General features: G+C 39.8%; 1 protein-coding gene across 6 annotated transcripts in view; it reads left to right on the forward strand.

The window, feature by feature from the left end:
- Positions 1–20,801, forward strand: part of adgrb2 (adhesion G protein-coupled receptor B2) — a 264,465-nt gene that overhangs the window by 184,142 nt on the left and 59,522 nt on the right. For all 6 annotated transcript variants that reach the window (XM_026156028.1, XM_026156033.1, XM_026156032.1 and 3 more), the window contains one exon: positions 13,332–13,458. In XM_026156028.1, the coding sequence (XP_026011813.1) occupies positions 13,332–13,458 (127 nt within the window). The remainder of the gene's footprint in view (positions 1–13,331; positions 13,459–20,801) is intronic.

Raw genomic sequence — 20,801 nt, forward strand, 5'->3', positions numbered from 1 at the left:
TTTTGCACAAGGAAATACGGCCTCCCGTCTGCAGCTAAACACCCAATAGCTTTTGTAATCGCTTTAGCCCGGTCGGACTGGGCAGCAAAGTGCTGCTTAAATGCCGCAATTTCCTCTGCTCCTCCACTTGGACCGCTAGCGCTGGCCATAACTATCGCTTGACAGACTGACCACGCGCACCATACACATACTTTTTTTTCCTTCTTTTTCGAATCTTCGGATCACGTGCCGAACCGTGGAGTGGGATCGGTTCGGATTACGGATCAACCGTGATCCGTTGCACCACTAATACATACATTACACAAGCATCACATGGGGAAGACAGGTCAGAGAGGTATAACAATGGAAAATGCACGTGAACACATGCAAGAAATCTGACATCTAATATTGTAGAGATACATATAGCAGTAGCAGAATGAGTACAATAAAGCGTAAAAATAATATCTTTATTGTCATTTCTTTTAGGCAAAGAAATTCAATGAAACTGCATCAGTGCAAATATCTCATATAGGTTTAAAATATGGCAGCTAAAAAGAAAATCTTACTATATATTATATTTAAGAACTCTAAAGTCTCTAAAAGTAACCATACAAAATTCTAAAAGGGAAAGTTTTTCATCTCATACATAGGAGATGCTTCACATTTTGTAGGCATTCATGCATGATTGATTTTCTTTCTTTCTTTTTTGAATGCACAGTTCCAGCAGCATTTAGCAGAGTTAAGGATTTGGATGAAAACTATTTCTTAATCTGTCTGTCCTTCTTTTTAATGTCCTGAAACATCTGCTTGAGGGCAGCACTTCAAACAGAAAGTGTCCGGGGCAGAATGGATCTTTCAGGATGCTCTGGGCTTTTCTGAGGCAGCGGGAATTGTAAAGATATTCCAGGGAGGGGAGAGGGTATCCGATCAGCTTCTGGGCAGTGATGATGAGCCTCTGAAGCATTTGCTTCTCTGCCGCTGTGCAGCTGGTGAACTGCACACAGATGTAGTATGTGAGTATGCTCTCTATGGAGAAGCCATAGAAATCTTTGGGTGAGGCGGTTCTTCCTGAGGATCCTCAGGTAGTAAACCGTGCACAGAAACTGGAAGTCCGGTCATGTTAGGTCAAATCAATTTTATTTCTTTGTCGGTATATCACAGATCAAAAAAAGTTGCTATAATTGGCTTCACAGTGTGTGCATCAAAAGATATCGTCCATCTTTAGACCCATGACCCAAATGAAGAACGTCTTTATATGATTTAGGAGTTTGAGCTCTTTGTTCATTCTTCACATTTAAAGTATTTGTCTATTTGAGCTGAGTAACTTGAGGCACATGTATTATAATCAAAAAAATGATACAATAAGAAGTCTTTTAAAAAGTACTTCCTTCTGATCGTCATACAGAAACTACATCAGTTTATATGTGTGAGTCGACGCGGTGGGTCTGAGGAGGAGAAGAAAGGTTGAGACAGTTTTCTGTCACTGATTTTTTTGGGGGTTTTAAGCAGTGGCAGGCAGCATCCAGGTAAAGAAAAGAGAGTGTGTAGCTATGGCAACGTTTATCACTGACTGCTGGGAAGTCATTTAAATCCATCTCGGGTTTAGTTTGTATGCTCATGTTTATACAATAGGAGCCTTCAATTCCTAAAATTGTAGAATGTCATTTTCTTCAGAATGATAAAATCAAACGCAGATTAAAGTAATACCACAGTTAAAAGCTGTACAAAGACAGAGCTGTGACTTTTCAGTTCAGAGAGAGAAATCAGCTCAGCCCTGTGATACTGTGATATGCATTTCATTGCCAATACTGTGTGTGTTTTTGATTAAACATGTGCAGTACTACCTTTCTTCAATAGTAGCTAGTGCATTTTGAGAGGCTACATACATCATTCAGTACAGTCATGTGCTCTGTGTAAGAAATGGTTTCACAACTCCAGCCCTGAAAATCAGACTACTGTTTGGTTTCTGGGTTGGAGCTAGAAACACAGCTTTTGTTACCAGTGATGATGCTCAACATAAAATTACGTCAATTTGACACAATAGCTGAGGTTTGTTCTTCATGCTAGTTTGAGGTCCATAGTAGATAGTGAACTCTTGATTTGAGCCCTCAATTGGCTCATTGACCCAATCACACACACATTAGTACCGTGGTTTTATCTGTACCTAAGCACTTTTTTCTACCATTGACACACAAGCTAATGATTGCATCAAAGGCAACTCAGGGTTTACTATCATGCCCAAGGAGGAGTTAGGGTCAATCTACTGATCTTCTGATTGTTAGATGACCTGGTCTACCACCTGAGCAAAGCCATAATGAAATCAAAGAGACCCAACTGCAACTGGTCACAGTGGTATTTTGAAAAATGCAGTGTAAGCAGTAGAGAGGTTCCTCGTGACTTTAAAAGGAGATTGGAAAAATAGAACTATGATGATCTCTTGCTTGCAGGCAAGTGTCAAAAGCATCAGAATACTCCAAGATGAGGAATGAAATGCTACAGCCTACTTTTTATATCGTTTCCTAATGCTTAAGCTTTACAAGGATCTGTGTTGGCACTCTTGTTGGCAATACCAGACTGGGTTATTTTGGGTATCAGATCAGAAAGGAAGCAAGTGTCATTGTGCATCACTAATGTAATCTGCAGCTGACTGGTGAGTGGAGGCAACCGCAAGGCACAAACCTTTATGTCCTGCACTGACCCTGCCACAAAAGCGATGCGTGCATCAGAAGAGACGCGTAAATTATGTTTTTCTTTGAGTCATTTCACCAAACACAGCCTTCAAATCAATAAATGTCTCGTGTACATTCAAAAACATAATCTGTACAGCCTTGCATGTAAACATCACGACAAGCTTCCCATAATCTTATAGCATGTTCTTCTGGTTATAAGACCAGTCTTTACATCGGCCGGTGGAACAGAGGAACGCTTAAAATTAGTTCAAATCTGGATTTGCATGCAGACACACACAAGCATGGGCTTATATTCTGGCAGATATGTTTGCTGCAGTATACCACAACAAATGTGTACTACTCAATCCTTCACAGTAGGTGGTATGTAGCGTTGAGGAAGCAGAGATGATTTGAGTCATGTGAAGATTTGTGTCAGTGCTTTCGAGCTATATAGTAAGAGGCGAGGATTTACTCCCCGCCTGGTAAATGTGCTGTCTGGCTCCCTGGTAGCCACAGAAGTAATGTCTATCAGAAAAGATAATCTCTTCTACACATTTGTTTTCCTGTTTTCACCACTGGATTCAACCTTGGTTCCGACTAGATCCCTAGCAGTATATACCATGCAGTATTATATTCAGATAAACAGCGCAGTTTAAAAAGTTTTGTTAAAAGAAAACTTTACGGTACTATTGCTGTTGATCTTATTCTTTGGTTGTTTAAAAAATAAATACAACATTTTAATCAGTCAGAAAAAAATCCATAATGAAACAACACATTAAAAAAGAAAGAGACCCCTAACCCGCCCAATAATGAATGAAAGATGTAATCACAAGTAGGTTATAGAATACACATGCATGTTACCTTATTTAGCTCCACGTGCTTTCAGTAACTCAAATTTAATGCCATTGTGCTGAATTGTTTTATTATTTTTTCTGCTTTGTTCCTGTGTTTTCGAAAAGTTTCCTGTAATTCTCATTACTGTTGTAGTACATGTTGTTGTAGCAGTAATAGTAGGTTACAGCAGCATGACACGCTATAGCAGATATTGACTCAACAATAACTAAAAAAGATTCTAAATATGGCCCCACAAATATCTAAACAATATAAATACTATAACATAACACTTGATATTGTATTTTTATCTGAAGAGTTCCCTCAAACATGTTGGCCAAACAAATACTATTTAGTGCATCTTACACACAATGACATGGACATACAATAACATAAATTGCATTTGCAAATTACATTTGAAGAATAAAAATTAAGCAGTAAATAAAAAAAACTTTAGTTTCACATTTAAACAGCTGGAGCATCAGGAAATTCAGTGAGAGGAAGGAGTAACATTTAAAAATGTCTTGACCAGATTAAAATCCAACCCGTCGGATTTAACATGGCAACGGAAAGCTGTGACACCAGGATGACCCTTGTGTTCTCTTATAAAGTACAAGCAGATAATCACAATGTGATTAAACATTTTGAATCCATGACATGTCGCCACTGCCCGCAGAGTTTAGTAATCTTGCTTAGTATGTTGTCTCTTTGGAATCAGGGTGCACCTCATACAGGGCAACAATAAAAACAGATGGCTTCTGTTTTTCCTCACGTACGCCACAAGTGTGAAAGCAAGAAAAATGTATTTATGTAACACATTTCACAGACAGGAGTCACAAATGCAGAAATAAGAGCAGTACAAAAATGTCAGGAAACCTCACAAAAAAAACCTAAAAGAACAAGGTAAAAATACACAGTGCATAAAAGCAGATCCAGTGCAAACATATTACCCAAACAGCCATCTCAACAAATATTTGTTAGCTTTTGAAAGATGATATCATGCACATATCTCATCCTTGATACTGTAGCAGCTAAATTCAATACTTTAATTAACTACAACCTTTTCTCTGTTTGTTTTACTACTGTGGATTGTCATATCTTTTGCAGCGTTACATGCAGTGCTCACACTTCACTTTGTAATACGAATAAGAAAGCTTTGTGTGCGATGTTGGTTGGGAACCGATCAGAATGCAACCAGTTGGCAATCAGCTGAGTCAAGTTCCTTGTTGTGAAGAGCAGTGCAGATGTCTTGTGGTCATCGACACAGACTTTTTGTCAGTCTGTCTGAGAGATCTTATTTCATCTATTTAGAAAAGTTTCATGCACTCACCAGGCTACTTCTTGATATCTCTAACATGGTTTCTGTCTTATTTTCTACTCTAGTGTAACTGAGCAGTTAGTTTGACTGTAATATGTCAGTTAAGCACATTATTTATATGTGTAAATGCTAATACAAAATAAGGAAAAACATACTATATGAAAAGTGCAGTGTAGTTTACACTAATACAGTGTAAACTATATTAGTAGTAGTTAAAATAACCTGAGATTATCAAAACAAAATGCACTATGTACAGTCTTCTTCTGTACATAGTACAGATCAGTATATAGTATAGATACTGATGGAAAAAATATTACTATATAAATTCACAAGTGAGCAATAAGTACATACTTCAGTTGTTATCATAAGTTTTTATCATTGCAATATGATACCACTGATTCACATGTACGCTGATGAATCTGAACACAGTGGTATATCTGAATCATTTCCTTCTTGAGGTCATTTACTTCCATAATACTCACAATTCTTTGATAGTACAGCAAACCCTCCCCTTCACACTGGTCCTTCTGCCTATGACTCATTAGCTCTCTGTTTCCACTGTCTATCACCAGCTCTCCCTCTGCCATAGACAATGACTTTACTCTCTCTTCTCTTCAAAAAGCTTTACAGCACTGGGTTACACACTGTCTGTGGCAATTTGCTCACTGTCTTCACAATTTCATGCAGTGGACATTATACCTGGTCCTGCAGTCGTCTAAAGACTTTATAGCAATTTGACTTCAGAGAATTCTTTTCTGTAATGAGGACAAAACTTTCTGTGATTCTCGTGCTACTGATTTCCATCTATGCGTGAAATAATTCTGTCATTCCCCAATGCTTTATTCACCTCTTGCTGTTTGCCTATTCCGCTTCCACATTTTTATTGTTTTCCTCCTTTGCTTCGCTGCATTTCTGACCATTGAAGAACACAGGAAAAGGTTTTTTGCAAACATTTGACAACACCAAAATGAGTCCCGGGAAGCCGAGCAATGAACTTAAAATGGACTAAACTATTTTTTGCATTCATCTCCTAAATCGTTTTGACAGCATTTGCCAGCAGCTGAAATTAACTGATAATGTTAATCCTTATTAAATCACTGACAGCTGTGTAGAACAACATTTTCTCGTGTAAAACTGGTTTAAATGCTTAGCTATGACTATATATTGAATGGTACCAACTGATTCAGATAAGTGGATTAAAGCGGCTAAAATTGCTTACATCTACTGTAAAAGCGCAGCCTGTCTATAAAGACCCAATGTGCATTTTGTTCTGTACCTTTAGCACGCTGGTGGTTGAAGAGACATATTTGGGATATTTGGGTCTCTTATGAATAAAAGCTGAAGGTGAAATGTTAAAGCATGACCTACAGTTATTTAAACATACCAGTACATGTAGTTTTTTTTCCGTGGAAACAAAGATAAGCTCTTGACCTTAAAAGTTAGCAGAAACAGCTTCTTGTAGGTGTTTTCATAGTAAAGGCATATCTCTAATGCCAAATGTATGCTACCTCTTGTCTTAAATGATATAAATAAACACACCATTGAATGGAAGTGCTCTTGCATCAGTCTGCATTTGGGCTGTATTTGCTGGTGTATCTAACCCTGGACAAACTTTTCCGTGAAGTGGAATCATGTATTTCAAATAACCTGGAGATTTCATTTAGAAACCTTTGTCCTAGTCTTAGGCATTCAAATCATGTTTTTTTTCTCAGACCTTGAGAGATCTCATTAGAGCTTGACACCACACAGTTTGAAAGAGAATACTAGATCCAAGATGTTGGAGGTTTAAAAAGGACTGGTTCCCCCTATCTTATCTAGAAAAACAGTTTTTAGTGTTATGGATTCAGAGAAGTTCTAAAAATTATGGCAAAATGTCAGTTTTAGGTTTTGTTTATCAGCTTTTCAACAAAGTTTGGTTCATTGGGAAAAAGTCCATGTCCTGTATTTTTTTTTTTTAATATGACTATAAAGGTGCTGGCAATACATCACTACACTTTCATACAGCTGAAATCCCTTCATCAAGCCATTCAGTTTTAGTCATTCAAAGCATGTTTAACCTTTGTTTGCTGCTTAACAGGGGGCAATTGGCTTTCATAGCACTGCCCTTTCAGGCAAGATTTGGTGCCAATTTATTCTCAGTAGACATAAAAGGTCAATTTACGCTGTTGTTCGGAAAGTATTTTTCCTATTTTTTTCTTAACAGCCACAAAAACATTCTACCAGCAATTAGGAAGCAAAATGGGAAGCATTTTAATAGGTTTCTGCCACTGGCAGGTCAACATTTTTGCTTATCTGGTAACAACAGTGCTACTAATCAACATCTTGTGCAGACATACACATTTTTGAGAGAAATGTCCGAGCTCAGTGATATAATTCATATTTGTAAGCATTTCTGACAGGATTAAGAGTAATTCCATTGGTGATCTCTTAACCTTGCAATCTGACACTATCACAGGTCAAAATTTCAGTTTGTCCAATACAGTAAATCACCTTCAAAATGATAAGATCCCTATCAGCTGCAGTTCTGATTCTTATGTAACCCTTTAAGGCAGCTAAAGATAAAGTGCACATGTTAAATGTTAGGATACTAATGGTTATATTTATTGCAATGCAAAGCAGCGCAGTGCCTTGCAGCAGCAGCCCTCAATGAGCGCATTGTCGAGTTACAAACTCTTGTTTAATGTGTGTGTAAACTGTGTAATCCCCACTGAGCATGGAGGGTTATCACCAACTCTAGCATTCATTTAATAAATCTTTGTCAAGACCAAAGAGCAGATGTGTCGGTTACAGCAATTCTAGAAAGCAGGTTGATTTTATGTATATTTACACATCTTGTAGTTTTTTCTTATAATGCCAGGTGGAGCTCTTTGCAGTATACATTTGGATTCCATAGCCTATCTACCAACTGTACTAATATAGAGACCTGTTTGTACATCTGGTACCTGTTTTCCATGATAAGAAGAGCTGTCAGCAGTTCCTGGTCCATTCAAAGGCTATAACAAAAGTATCACAAAAGCTGCGTCCTTTTAATCTTTTCTCACCCTCTGATCCTAACTGATAATCTAACACTGTTATGAGCCCAGTGGGAGTCACAGCAGTGTTGTGAAGCCGTAGCTGTAGTGGATCTACAATGCCAGCATTCAGGGTTTGTGCCAACTTTGTGTGCGACATAAAACTAAATAAAAGTCAAAGCTGACTTTCTGCTGAAAGGCACAAAAAACCAACAGTGGAGTATAGCTATGGTAGATGAAGGTTAGCAGTCAATTAAGCTTGAAACTCAGCAGACAAAACAAAGAGGTCACAGATAATGTGTATTTGTGTGCCTGTGTGTGTTTGTGTGTGTGTGTGTGCGTGTGTGTGGTGTTATCTTTAGCGATCCCTCCCTGCTGTGTGCTGTCAGATAGTTTCTCATTACGCCAACTTCCTCTCTGCTGAGACTAGTGTAGAATACCGTGTGTGTCTGTGTGTGTGTCTTTATTTATTGCATGCAGTCTGAATGTTTGGAGCAGTAAATTAAAGGCTTTCATGTCCATGTATAAATTAACCATTAAAAACATGTAACACTTCACGTCCCTGTACTTATGTGAGCAAAGCCGTTTGGAAGTACTTAACTGGACATCATTTGGGAGGTCATATATAAGCTAACCAGCACATATGACTATGAAAAAAATGTCGATTTGTGTGTTAGCATACTTTCCCAACACGTAGTGCAACCTTTTAGAGTTCAAAAATATAGTTCCTCAACAAATTATATCTGTAAAAGTGGTCAGCTAGTCATTGTTGTGGGATGTTTAACCATGGTAATTAGTGAAATGTCAGAAATGGGTTGCAGATGGACGTTTGCCTATTAAGAAATGTTTTTCCGTTGTTTTCTTGCAAATATCAGGATTCCAATGCAAGATAAAATAAACCAAATATATTTTAATAAACTTACAAAGACTGTGACCAAAGGACACTGCAGGGAAAAGCAGGATAAAGCCAACAAAAAAAATGATAATAATAATAAAAGGACAAACCAAAACTCAAGGGAATATGTAAGAATGAGGCAGGACACAACATGGCAAACAGCAGGATAAACAGAAAGTCAGACAAAGAGCAGAGGCAAAAATATATATTTGCTCAGGGGTGTGACGAGACACCAGTGGGAGGCTGTTTAGGGCAGGACAGCTCGGAGAGTAGCTGGCCCGTGCTTGTAGACAAATCCAACACTTTCATAGTGAACAAAGCCGTCACAAGGAGTATCTTCAATTTTTTTCCTGACTGGTTGAGAAGCACACGTTTTCCACTGACAAACAGGTGGTTGCTAGGGGGTTACTGTAGGTCTGTGTGATTGGAGCTTTAGCGATCATTTTCTCTTCAGCAAGCACTAGCAACCAGCCAGGGAATGCTCATTTTTACTTCATGACCAATTAGACCATCTAGGCCTCTGTGACTGGGCCTTATTCAGCTACAGTGGTCGGTAAAATAAATGACGTATACACAAGCCAAAGAAGCAAAAATACCACACACATATTTCCTCATCCTTGCCATTCTTTTGCTCTCTCGCCTTGTCTTTTTTTAATCTTCCTCTATCTGTCGCTCTCTCAAACACACAAAAACACACAAAGCCCTGCACCATGTTGATACCTGTCAAGCTGTCTCTAAGCTTCACTGCTGTAACTCTTTTTCTGATCCTTAGTCTTTGAAGTGTCATAGTGCAGATGATGATCATCAGGGGATTGTACTCACATCTTATTAGTGACATTTTGATTTGAGTGTCAGTGTATGTGTGTGTGCATGTGTCTGGTTTATGATCCTGTTTGCAGTCCTTCATGTTCAGACATACTTTTGAGGGTTAATGTTGATACACTCTTGTCATTTACAGTCAAACTGATCATATATAAGTGGCCTGTCAGAGCAGAAATAGTCTTGAGTGGTATTTTTTACTGATCTGCAGTTAACGTGATGTAAGTGGCAAGCAGAGCATGTAACTTTTTAACTGTCTGTTTGCTTTTTTTTTGATGGACGGGTGTAAAAGCAACAGTAAAGTTTTCTTAACTTGAACCAGAAACCATTCAGCGTGTTTGTTTATTTCATTCATTTATGCTCTCAAATCCAGAGTTTTGTGCAACAGAGCTGTGTTAAGCGGGCATCACAGAGGAGTATCGTTGAATTCCTCTTTGAAAGCTATCCTTCTGTTATTTCCCCAAAGGTTGGATAAAAAGCTAAGATACCATAAAGACAAAACTAATCAAAACAGCTTGTTAATTTTATTGAATTGAAGCTGTCAGCCAAGCTTCCTCTCATTTAAATTTTTAATTGTTAAAGATATACAGATTTTACAGTCAAAGCATTTCCCAAGTGCTGTTAAAGAGAGCAAGGGCTTTTCCAAACATCTTAGCTTTTTGATACTTTGCACATAGACAAAAAAAGTATGTCACAAAAACATAAAACTACAAGGGTCAAAATCAGTCCCTGTGAGGCCTAATAGTCAGTTGTGTATCCTTTTTGCTGGATAACAGCCTGCAGACATTTGCTCTCTCATGCTCCTCCAGATGTGATGGCCTTCAGTTCAGCCCACAGATTTGTCAGGGCTTTGCCTAAGCCAGTCAGTAACATTCTCTTTGGCCTTCTGGAGGTAGTTCATCAAGGTTGTTGTCGTGTTGGAAGACAAAGCAACAACTCAGACTCAGGTTTGCTGCCGACTACTGGAGGTTTACTTTCAGAATCTTCACATTTCCGATTCCTTCCACCTTGACCAGATTCCCACTTCAAGACGCACTGAAGCGTCCCCACAACATAATACTGCCACCACCGTGTTTCACTGTAGAGATGCTGTTCTGTTTTGGGTTTTACACCTCTTCCCTCTTTCTCCAGCACAGGCAGTAGTTTAGTCTAGTTTATTCTCATCTGAACAAAGGATGTGCTTCCAGTTTGCATGATCCTTCTTCCGCTTGTACTCGGCATCCTTCACTCTGGCTTGAAGTGGCGTTTTTCCTGGTCTGAGACTTCAAAGTCCAGTCCTGTTCACGGTCCTACTGATGGTCTTTTTTGAGACCGCAGTTCCCAGCTTGACTAAGTCATTTCCTCGTGTCTTGGTAGTTCTGTTGTTTTTGGACACATCTCACTAGTTTTCTTTTCAGAGTCTGTGATTTGTTTCCTACCTCTGCCCGGCTTGTTCTGCACTGTGTGGCTCTCTTTCAACTTCTTGATGATACTTCTCACTACAGTTCTTGAAACACTCTGATAACTTTGTTTATCCGTCTCCTGCTTTGTGAGCATCAACAATTGTTTTTATTAAGTCTATACTGATTAATTTAGTTTTTTTCTCAAGTGGCAGCTCAAACCCTTGCTTAAGTTTTTGTACTATGTGGAAAAAGTTTTAACTTCATTTAACTTGATTTTACAAGCTTAGAGCATTACAAAGAAAACGCACATTATTGCAGCAGTGGTTTGTGCTACGGCTCAATAAAAGGTCAGTTTTTCAGGGGGATGATAACATTGACCCATCGACAATAATTCTGTTATTGTCTGCAAGTAGAAATAATGTTATATTAAAAAACATGGGGAAATGTTTATAAAACTTTAAGTTTCACAAGGGGATAATAATTTCATTCTAAACTATAGATTTCTGCATATTTAATAACTTTCAAATATATAGGCTGTATATATAAATCCTAATAAATAGATGTCCTGAAACAGCCAACGCTTTATTAAATTTTCTCTCCATCCACTGCTGAGGGTACTCAATGCCATTAGTTTGGAATGAGGTAATTAAGTTCTTCACTAAAGCAGAAGAGAAAGAACAGCATATACCTCTCCAGTTGTGTTTTATCTTTCCTCCCACTCCATAAATGTGTATAGAACAAAATGAGCAGCACAAAGTTTGTGTTGTTTGCTAACTAACAAAATGATTTTCAAAAAATGGACATTTTAAATTGGTTTCTAAATTGGTGGAAATGTATTTGTTACCGTGATAAAGATATCAAGTACAGAGTGTTTTCTTTCACAAAGATGAGTCGCTAGGTACATTTTCATCACCCAAAATCCCTGCTGGGAAGCATTTGTTCTCACATAGATCCCCTTCTTCCCCTGCTAAAGATCCTTGTTTTGAAACCGGCAACTATTACCACAGTAACAGGAGTTGTCTTTAGCTTCAAATAATTGATTTTTTTTTTTTCTTTTTCAAGCAGGCCACTGCTGCTTGAAATCAAACTGAGTCTCTTGTGGTCAGATTGTTGTGCCTACATGCTATAACAAAAGGCTGTACTTTGGAAAGTACAGTTTGTCAGATATCTGTGCAAAAGGTTTTTGAGGCTTTGGTTAAAGAAAAAAAAAATCCTATACACCTACTCCATATATTTGCATGCTACATTGAATATAGCCTGCGAAGTATTTTACTATAACCTAAAATATTCATGACAAAACATGAAAGTTTAGCAAACGTTCATGCTGTTTCAAATCTTGAGGTGACATTTCTAAAAGTTTTATACTCACTTAATCTGCTTTATCGCGACTATTTGCCTGCGGCCTGATCGGACTGGATTAACAATGAAACTGAACCCACTCTAACTGTCATCAGCTCTGATGTTTCTACTTTAAATCCTGGACGTTGCCACACCCGCTTCAAAACACAGAGAAAGGAACAGAGGAGAAAAAGAAACAAAAATATTTCTCACTGACACATTACTTGCTCCTTCTTTTGCCGTAACTCATGAAGCTGGCCTTCTTGACCCCATTAGAACATCTCTATGGCTTTCACCTGTCTCTGGCAACTGAAATAAAAGTATATCCAGGGTTAATCGTAAGGTTAATGTGCAGTGTGAACTCTCAGGGTAATTAGTTCACTTCTTATTGATTGACCTCAACACTCGACCTTCCGTTGGGAGCTTTTATAGAAAAGTAAAAGGGTGGGAAGGAGGGAGGCAACGGGTGGCCAAAAAAGACGGTAAAGATCCCAAGCAATAAAGCGTTCAAGGTTCTATTGTACGAGATTCTGGCTGCTTGCTTCCTTTGCAGTAATGTGTTAGGTGTCAAAGCAATTGACCATTTAGTTCCACATAAGCCCCATACACCATTTAGGCCTCACTGGTTTTTGTTAACTTTTCGCCGATGCAATCCTTTTCATTTTCCCCCCAGACTCTAAGGGCATTCTTCCATGTAAAGGGAGATGGGATAGATAAAAGGGAAAAAGAAAAAAAAAGGATGAACAAAGACGTGAAAGAAAGTGTTTAGGTTGCTGAACACGGAGAAGGACAAGTGGGGTGATGCTGTAAAGGAGTAAAAGAGCATGGCGGTGCCCGAGTGCCGATCGCTGAATGTTGAACGTATATGCTGTGAATGGCTGAGCTCGGGGAGCTCGACGGGGAGGAACGAGTCCGTTAAAACTTTCTGTCCCCTTTTCACAAGTTGTTGGGCTTTTTTTTTTCACCTCCTGTATCCATGTGTAGTCATGTGACAGTTTTATTTTTATGTGTCTCACAGTCACTGTCTATGTCCCATGTGCCACCTCCCCACACCCTCTCTACCAACCCCACCCTTCTCTCCACCTCCAGGGAAGCTGGCGCAGAAAACTGGGGCACAGAAGGCTGCCAAACGCTCGCGTCAACCGCTGTCCATACCAAATGCCTGTGCAGCAGAATATCCACCTACGCCGTGTTAGCGCAGCAAGCTAAAGACCCGGTGAGTCACCTATGCAAAGCCTGATGTACTCTGTGGGACTTTGGGGTGTTAACGAGGCAACTACTACCAGGAGGAGAGGGTGCGCAGGTCAGTGAGCTGATTTTCTGTACGCAGACTCCAGCCACTATCCCCGTCAGACATATCACCGAGAACTACGTCTCTTAAGTCATTTATTGAGTTAACAGAAGGATATGGATGGCTGAGGCTGGCATGACTAGCAGAGCTTTATGTGAGATGTCTTACTTCATAACAATGAGAGCAGCCTGAGTGGGGCTGTCAGTTTTATAACTGTGACACAGTACTGTATAAATGGCTATTCTGATCACTGTGTGTTTGTCTAATTATATGTTGACTGGCTGTCATTCTTCCCATTACGCAAGTTTGGGGTTTATTTTTGTTTGTTTGTTTTTGAGCTTAAACTTGATGAAGGTCGGACTCTTTCAGTCCCGTGTGATGTGAGAGAGGCGAGGCGACGGGAGGAAGGAAGAGATTTTATTGTGTCTCTGTGTGACTTTTTTTTTTTTTTTTGCCTGGAGCACATAACGTGTTCCTCTATAAATAGTTCACGTGGCTCACAGTGTGTGTTTGACGTGACAAAAGCGGGCTTTTTAGCAGTTAATGGTAATGCACATTCTGATTCACTGACCTGTTCTCCTGCTTTAATGGTCATCTAAATACCCGATCACCTTCCTCGTAGATTCATCCAAAGGACCCTAATTCTCTCACTGTGTAACACCTCACACTATCACCCCATTTATTTTACACCTTACCTCTAATTCATTATTTTTACCCATTTTCTTGCTTCCCTTATTCCTTTTAGCTGTTTTTTTTTTACCTGCGAATCTCTTGTAAGACCCCCCCCCCCTTGTCACTTCTTTTTTACCCCTGTTCACCTTGTTAACATTTCCAGTTTTCATTCTCACTTTATGCTGCAGCTCTGACCCCTACACTGTGGTCACAAAATGCTCCCCCTTGGCTTTGGCTCTTAATTTGCCTCTCTGATTACTTGTACTCAAAGCCCATGACAAGACCGGTTGCTTAAAATATTCAAAGGAGCAAAAGGAGATGAGGTTTGGGTACATTTTTGTCACACATTAAAATCTCTTTTGTGATTCTCTCTTTTAATAGTTAGTTCTCTAGTAAGCGCTGGAGAATAACTGTGTGTGTCACAGAAATGGAAAGTGATTGTAAGGAACAGAGGATTTGGAGGGTGGAGGAAATGTTCAACCAAACAGAAAAGGTAGTCTGGTCTCGGCTCGCAGGCAGCTTAGGGAGAGAGAGAGGGCCAGAGAGATGGAAAGTGGATGTTTTCTGCACTCACCTGTAATGCATTAACAACCAGCATTGCAGAGATAAAAAGCCGTGCACTTATGTGGCCCTGTTCGGCATAATGCATTGCTTCTGTATTGTGCTCACCGATGCCTTGCATTTACCCTTTGCTTTTTTTCTTTTTTTATAAAATGCATTTCTATCAGCTCATTGTTTAGCTGCCAGGCCATCTGCTTTACTGTTTACAGCAATGGCAGGTCAGTGTTTCCCACAAAAAAGCTCTGAAAAATCCGTACTGTACTTAGCATAGCTTTTGTCAGCAGAAGAACATCAAACATTGGGAACAAAAAAAAAAATTGGAATTCATCAGTACCCCTATCTGGTCACACCAAAAAGAAACAAATACAGTTAAAAGAGTATGAATATTGGAGGTAAGTTTCTTATACATCCCCCTGGCTAATGTTACACCCCTTTTTTATAGCAAATATTACCGCATACCAAATGTGCCTCTGATGCCATTGCTCTAAAGAAAAATTAAGTTAGAGGCAGAATATTGTAGTGAGTTGCAGCATATTATAAATGCTTCAGTCTCAAGGAAAAAGAAGGGAGGAAATAAAGGGTTTCATGGTTGCCGCACTCATTGAAAACTGAGAAATGAGAACATCTAATTGAGTTTATTTAAGCTGAATGCATTTTTAGTCTTCTTAACAGCATAGTTAAAAGAATCCCACTGTTGGGTAGCATCTAGTTGCCAGTGCATACACGGCATTGAAAAACTCCTGTCACAGTCACATTCACTTCTGTTTCTTGTTATCCCCAACCTTGGATGAAGCCGTGCAAGTGACAGCTGCCTTGAACGTTTCCTGAGACGGATAAAGTCATTTAATCCAACGCAAACATGGATAAGCCAAGTTGACAGTAGTGACACTGACTGGCGTCGCAACTTTTAGATGACCTCCCTGTTTTAAAGGAAGGACTCAGTAAATTGCGTAAACCTGAGATAATCAGCTGGTTTGTAAGCCTCAAGATTTCCGTGTCCTGCTTTAGGATTTATTAGTATTATTATTCCCTTCTGTTCTATTTCTCCCTTCTATTAACTGTAAAGAGGGTCAAAATAAGGGGATGGCCTTCAGGTAAGGAACTGCAGTTATTCATTATTTTTGTACCTCAGAGCTTGAATTACTTCACAGGGGTCTGGAAGCCATTTCAGACCCCAGGGAAACATTAACTCCCCGTAATATGGAAAACACAATAGCTTTGACCCATAAGCCAAACGGGTCATTCCGGCCACTGTTTCTGGTTCCTGCGACTCCTCTTCCAGCCGTACAGTATTGACTTTTCCCTCGCCACACAGCAAGCAGGTCGACCGAGTTGACTGATAGAGGGCCAGGAGAGGGGGGAAACAAAAAAAAAAACCATTGACTTTTTTTTACATTTGTGACATCTGTGAAGAGTGTGGTAGTCATTAGTGATTCATCAGTCAGCCCCCAGTGCTGCCATTTAGACCCAGTGCACAGGACCAGAAGGTGTGTGGGTTAGTGTTTTTGTGTCAATGGCTCTCAGTCAGGAGCTGTTGCTGCTGGTGCTGAGTGCACTTTGTTGCTTTAGGGTGCTCCAGAGTTAGCTTTTTACTCCAGTGGAGATTGGGTTGTGTAAAAAGAAGAGAGAGAGGCAAATTGAATTTGGCAATAAATAAAAAAAGCAAGAAAGAAAGAAAGAAAGAAAGAAAGAGCCACATTCAGACATGCGAACACACTGATATATGGTGGTATGCACTTAAAAACACTTAACATGCACAAGCCTGCATGCATGCATGTAAGTCTGGGCGAATGAAAACGCGCACACAGATGCTCAACACACACACACACAGACAAAGATGCACTCATATGCTCTGTCCAGGCTGTGTGGCTGTTGGAGCAGTGCTGAGTATCAGCAGCCCAGCTCTGACAGCTTATCCTGGGTTACGGCGCGAGGGACAAGGGGGGCTGAGGATTAACCTCCATGTTTAATAGAAAAGGGAGGCAGCAGGAGTGGGGGTTGGGGGGTAGGTGGAGGGATTTAGAAGCAGTGGTGCCATTACAGGCCGTTTACAGTGGAGTGAGGGATAGCCAGTTAATCCTGTTTACTTTCTATAGCCTCTGAGATTTCCGTGTGTGTATGTGTGTGTCCTGCGTGTTTGAGTGTCTATAGAGACCTTTCGCTATCAGACACGAGACAGAGGTTTTTTTTTTTGGTTTTTTTTTACTTTAGCGACACAGACAAGCGAGAAAGAGAGAGGGAGAGGAGGAGGATTTGATTGAGTTAGGTCATGAAGGAATACTAAAAGACCAAGCCACTTAATTCTTAAGATGACTCCAGTGGGAACACACAAACCCCACGGATACGTCTGGACTCTTTGCCTGCGCAGAGCTCACGGAGATCACGGGATTTGGAGCTGAGGGAGGTACTGGCTTTATAAAAGTCAGTTTAACGTTTTGCACCTCCAGTCAATAATGTGACTTCCACGTTTTTTTCCCCTTCGCATTTGTCAGCCCATAAAGCCGGTGCTCAAGTTGTGTTGACATTAAAGCTAATAGCAGCTTTCAGGTGCCTCTCCGAACTTGCATTCAAATACACTGAGCTTGCCTAAGCAGGCATCCAGAAATAAGAATGGACAAGAGAGGTCAGCGGTTCACAACAGCACCTGAGACTTTGGTTTAGTCAGCACAGATGAGCGCACAAGCAAACACACTCGACTTGAGCGAGGAGGAGAAACAGAAAGAGGGATTTTCTCATTTTCTTTAACTTATTTATGAACCAATTACTGAATCAAAGTAAGTCGCTCCAAATAACAATATCCGAACTGATGTCTTTCTGCTGTAAAGGATTTCTCAGAACTTCTTCTACCTGCCACGCTAACTGCATTTGGCCCAATCATTCTTATGAAATGATTGGCTTTGCCTGAGATAAATCGAGTCTTTTTCGTCTGTTATCATCAGTGCTCGAGGCACCTAATCAGAATGGAAACATTTCAGAACAGGGCCTATTATTTAGACTAATAATGGCCACCGTGCTTGATTTGACTGTGGAAAAGACGATAGGGATGACTGAAGTGCTTCAAGGTGGCGACTCATATTTTAACTTATTATAATTTAACTGGCAGCAGTGTTTGGAGAGAAAACAAGGCCTGACCTAGACCAAGCGAGACTGCAAGGTTATGGTATGCAAATATGTCGCACTTGTCAGATGTAATTAAAGGATGAGGGGGCGCTAAAATTTATGAGGGACTCGGCATAGAATTGCATTAAAATCTTTTAATCCTTTGTCACATTAATGAAGGGTTAGCCAAGTGACAGCGATGACACAGGAAATTATGAATAAACAGGTGTAATGATTTAGTTGCGTGTTTGTCTAAAGATGCATAATGCCTGAGCGTGGGCAGGGCAAAGACTTGTTAATTAGATATTCAAAACTGAGTGGAAAGTGTGTGTTTTTCTTAATATAATTAGAGGGTCAGAATGTGTTGGAGGCGTTGGTTTTGACTGAATTTTTTAAATGTGAAATACAAATTTGGTCCACAAGATCCCTTGAGGAAAAAATGTGTCTTGGTGCAACTGGCTTTTTGTTTGCCCGTTGTCTTGAAGGCCTTTCATTTTCTTGCTCGCGTTCTGCATTTTGCATCAACAAACATCACAAACCTTGAACATTATGCGAAAACGGCAACACGTAAGGAAAAGGCTTCGCTTTGTGACACGGCGTCAGCACTCCAAGCTCAAGCAGGCTTTTGGTTTCTCTCGAGGCAACTGAAGTCAGAGTCAGTTAAGTTGAAACCTCGAGGGTTTGCAAAAATAAAATAAAAAAAGACTCAATTTGAAGTATTTTGCAGTGAGTATGTAACTAGTGCTATGGCAGCAAAACAGGCAACTGAGCAGCAGGGTTGCTAGATTAGCAAAAGAGTTTTACCTTCGATGTAGTGGCACAGTGTGCCTGGGTGTACTGTTGAGTTTGTATGTACCTGTGTGGGAATAAAAGGGGCAAGTGACTGCCTTGAATTGAAAATGTCATTTTTTCCCCACTTTTCACAAGGGGCCTAGTATTTTCAGACCCTACATGGGAGGACTCTGAGAAACACTGCAAAAATATCAATGCTGTAAGTGGTAATGAATACTCAATATGTTCTCATTAACAAATAATAAATGTGCACATATTGATTATTGATTTTGCAGCAGTACATCCACTATAGGGGGAATGAATGGATAGCTTAAGCCTGTTTCCTGCCATCACTCAATAGGTTTTCCTTCCCAAAATTAAACATTTAAAATTCAAAGTCAGGCGATAATTAACTGTTGCTAGAACAAATTTAACCATCTTGTATTATATTACATGTAATATAAGCAGAACTATTATAGTGATGTCACCTGCCAGACACACCAGTAGTAATTAATTTCCATGTTAGCTAAGACTAGTAAGATGTGTAGTGAAGGAAATTTATAGATGGGGACCAAACACTAATGTGTTCAGTGTCACTGAATATGAAATATAGCTTTTGTCGCCCTTTGTAGATCAGGGTCTGGCTGCTGTACTGGGGTCAGCTTGCACTCAGCTTCATCATCTCTCCAGGCTCTTGGCTAGTTTTGTGTCAGCACGTTTGTCTGTGTAGATGGTAGGGCTGTTTGATACTGCAGATTTTGGTATTGATCCGATACAGGGCCAGAATAAAGGCAGCTTTTGTAGAGGCAAGCATTGTGTCATGATTTGCAAATTCTGAACACATTTCACTAGCCGCTAAATCACTGTGATTTCTGCTCTCCACTACAATTAGTTAAGAGGACAAAAGCTTTTCATGTCTTCTGAAGATGTGAATGTGCCTGTCTCTAAAGTACTTGGCTCAACCTCTGTTCTTTAAATGTGCTATATGCTAAAAATAAAATAAAATTGACAGTCAACACAAAAAGGTTCAGTGATTTTTCATTATGCATGTTTGAAGGATATTTCTTTATTTCTAAGAAGAAAACATGTTTTGTTTAACACACGTCAGTGGGCTGCATACTGAACTTAGAGGACAGAAACAAAGTATTGATCCCACTGCGCTAGTATTGATCTGATACCAATATCAGTGGTGGTATCAATGCTATCATTATTCAGATCAGTCTGCTCAGCTCTAGCAGGTGCTTGCAAAGATGTTCTTTTTCTTTCCATCTGCCCAGCGTCTAGATTGTATCTGAAAACTGTAACATAATCACTGTGTTTACTGCAGTACTGAAAAGCTTAATATGATCATGCTACTTTGGAATTCAGCACTAGAAACACACATACAGATAAGTGAAGATTTTGTAATAAATACTGGATAAATTCTCCCGTTTGGTGGTGCCCTTTATTGTTCATATAGTTATTAATTTTGTGCACTTTAAGCACATCACCAACCAGCTGCAGTATTTGTACAGTGATAACTTAACATAAGGATACATATTAAACAGAAGTTGTCTAATCAGTCATAGGAAGACTACTTTTGCCAGCTAAGTTCAATATTCACATTTTTCTTCCAGTGGGAAAGTTGTAAGAGCAGTTAATGGAAAACGGGCCTTTTGGTGCAGGTGGACATGGAAAGCCACTAGTGAGGAGCAGGTCTGAATGTAGGGGGGAGGAAAAAAAATAGGGGAAGAATGAGAGCCAAAGAGAGGGAGATGAAGTGAGGGAGTGGGTGGTAGCAGGATAGGTAGGAGGGGGGGGGGAGGAGGAGTGAGAGGAGATAAGTAGGTTAAACTTCCTGAGCTCAAAATAGCTATCTTCTCCATCACATGGTAGCCAATCTGCCCAGGGGAGCCTGGCCATATACAGCAGAGCCTCAGCGCACTCGCTCTTTCTAATCTGCACTCCGTTTTATTCTCTCCTCCGACTGCATCAAAATATCACTATATCTATCTGGGGCAGGGCATCTGTGTGAGCCAGTAGCCTCGGGCCCGATGTGTTACGTTTAGTGTTTTTGAGCGTGTCTGTTTGTGTGGGCGTTTCCTCTTTTCATTTCCCCTTATTGTAGCATCCTTCCATATTATGAAATAAACCCTTAATCTCATCACACACCTAACCGCCACCAA

This window comes from Astatotilapia calliptera, chromosome 22, assembly GCF_900246225.1.
Source record: "Astatotilapia calliptera chromosome 22, fAstCal1.2, whole genome shotgun sequence".
In the NCBI taxonomy this organism is placed as follows: Eukaryota; Metazoa; Chordata; class Actinopteri; order Cichliformes; family Cichlidae; genus Astatotilapia; species Astatotilapia calliptera.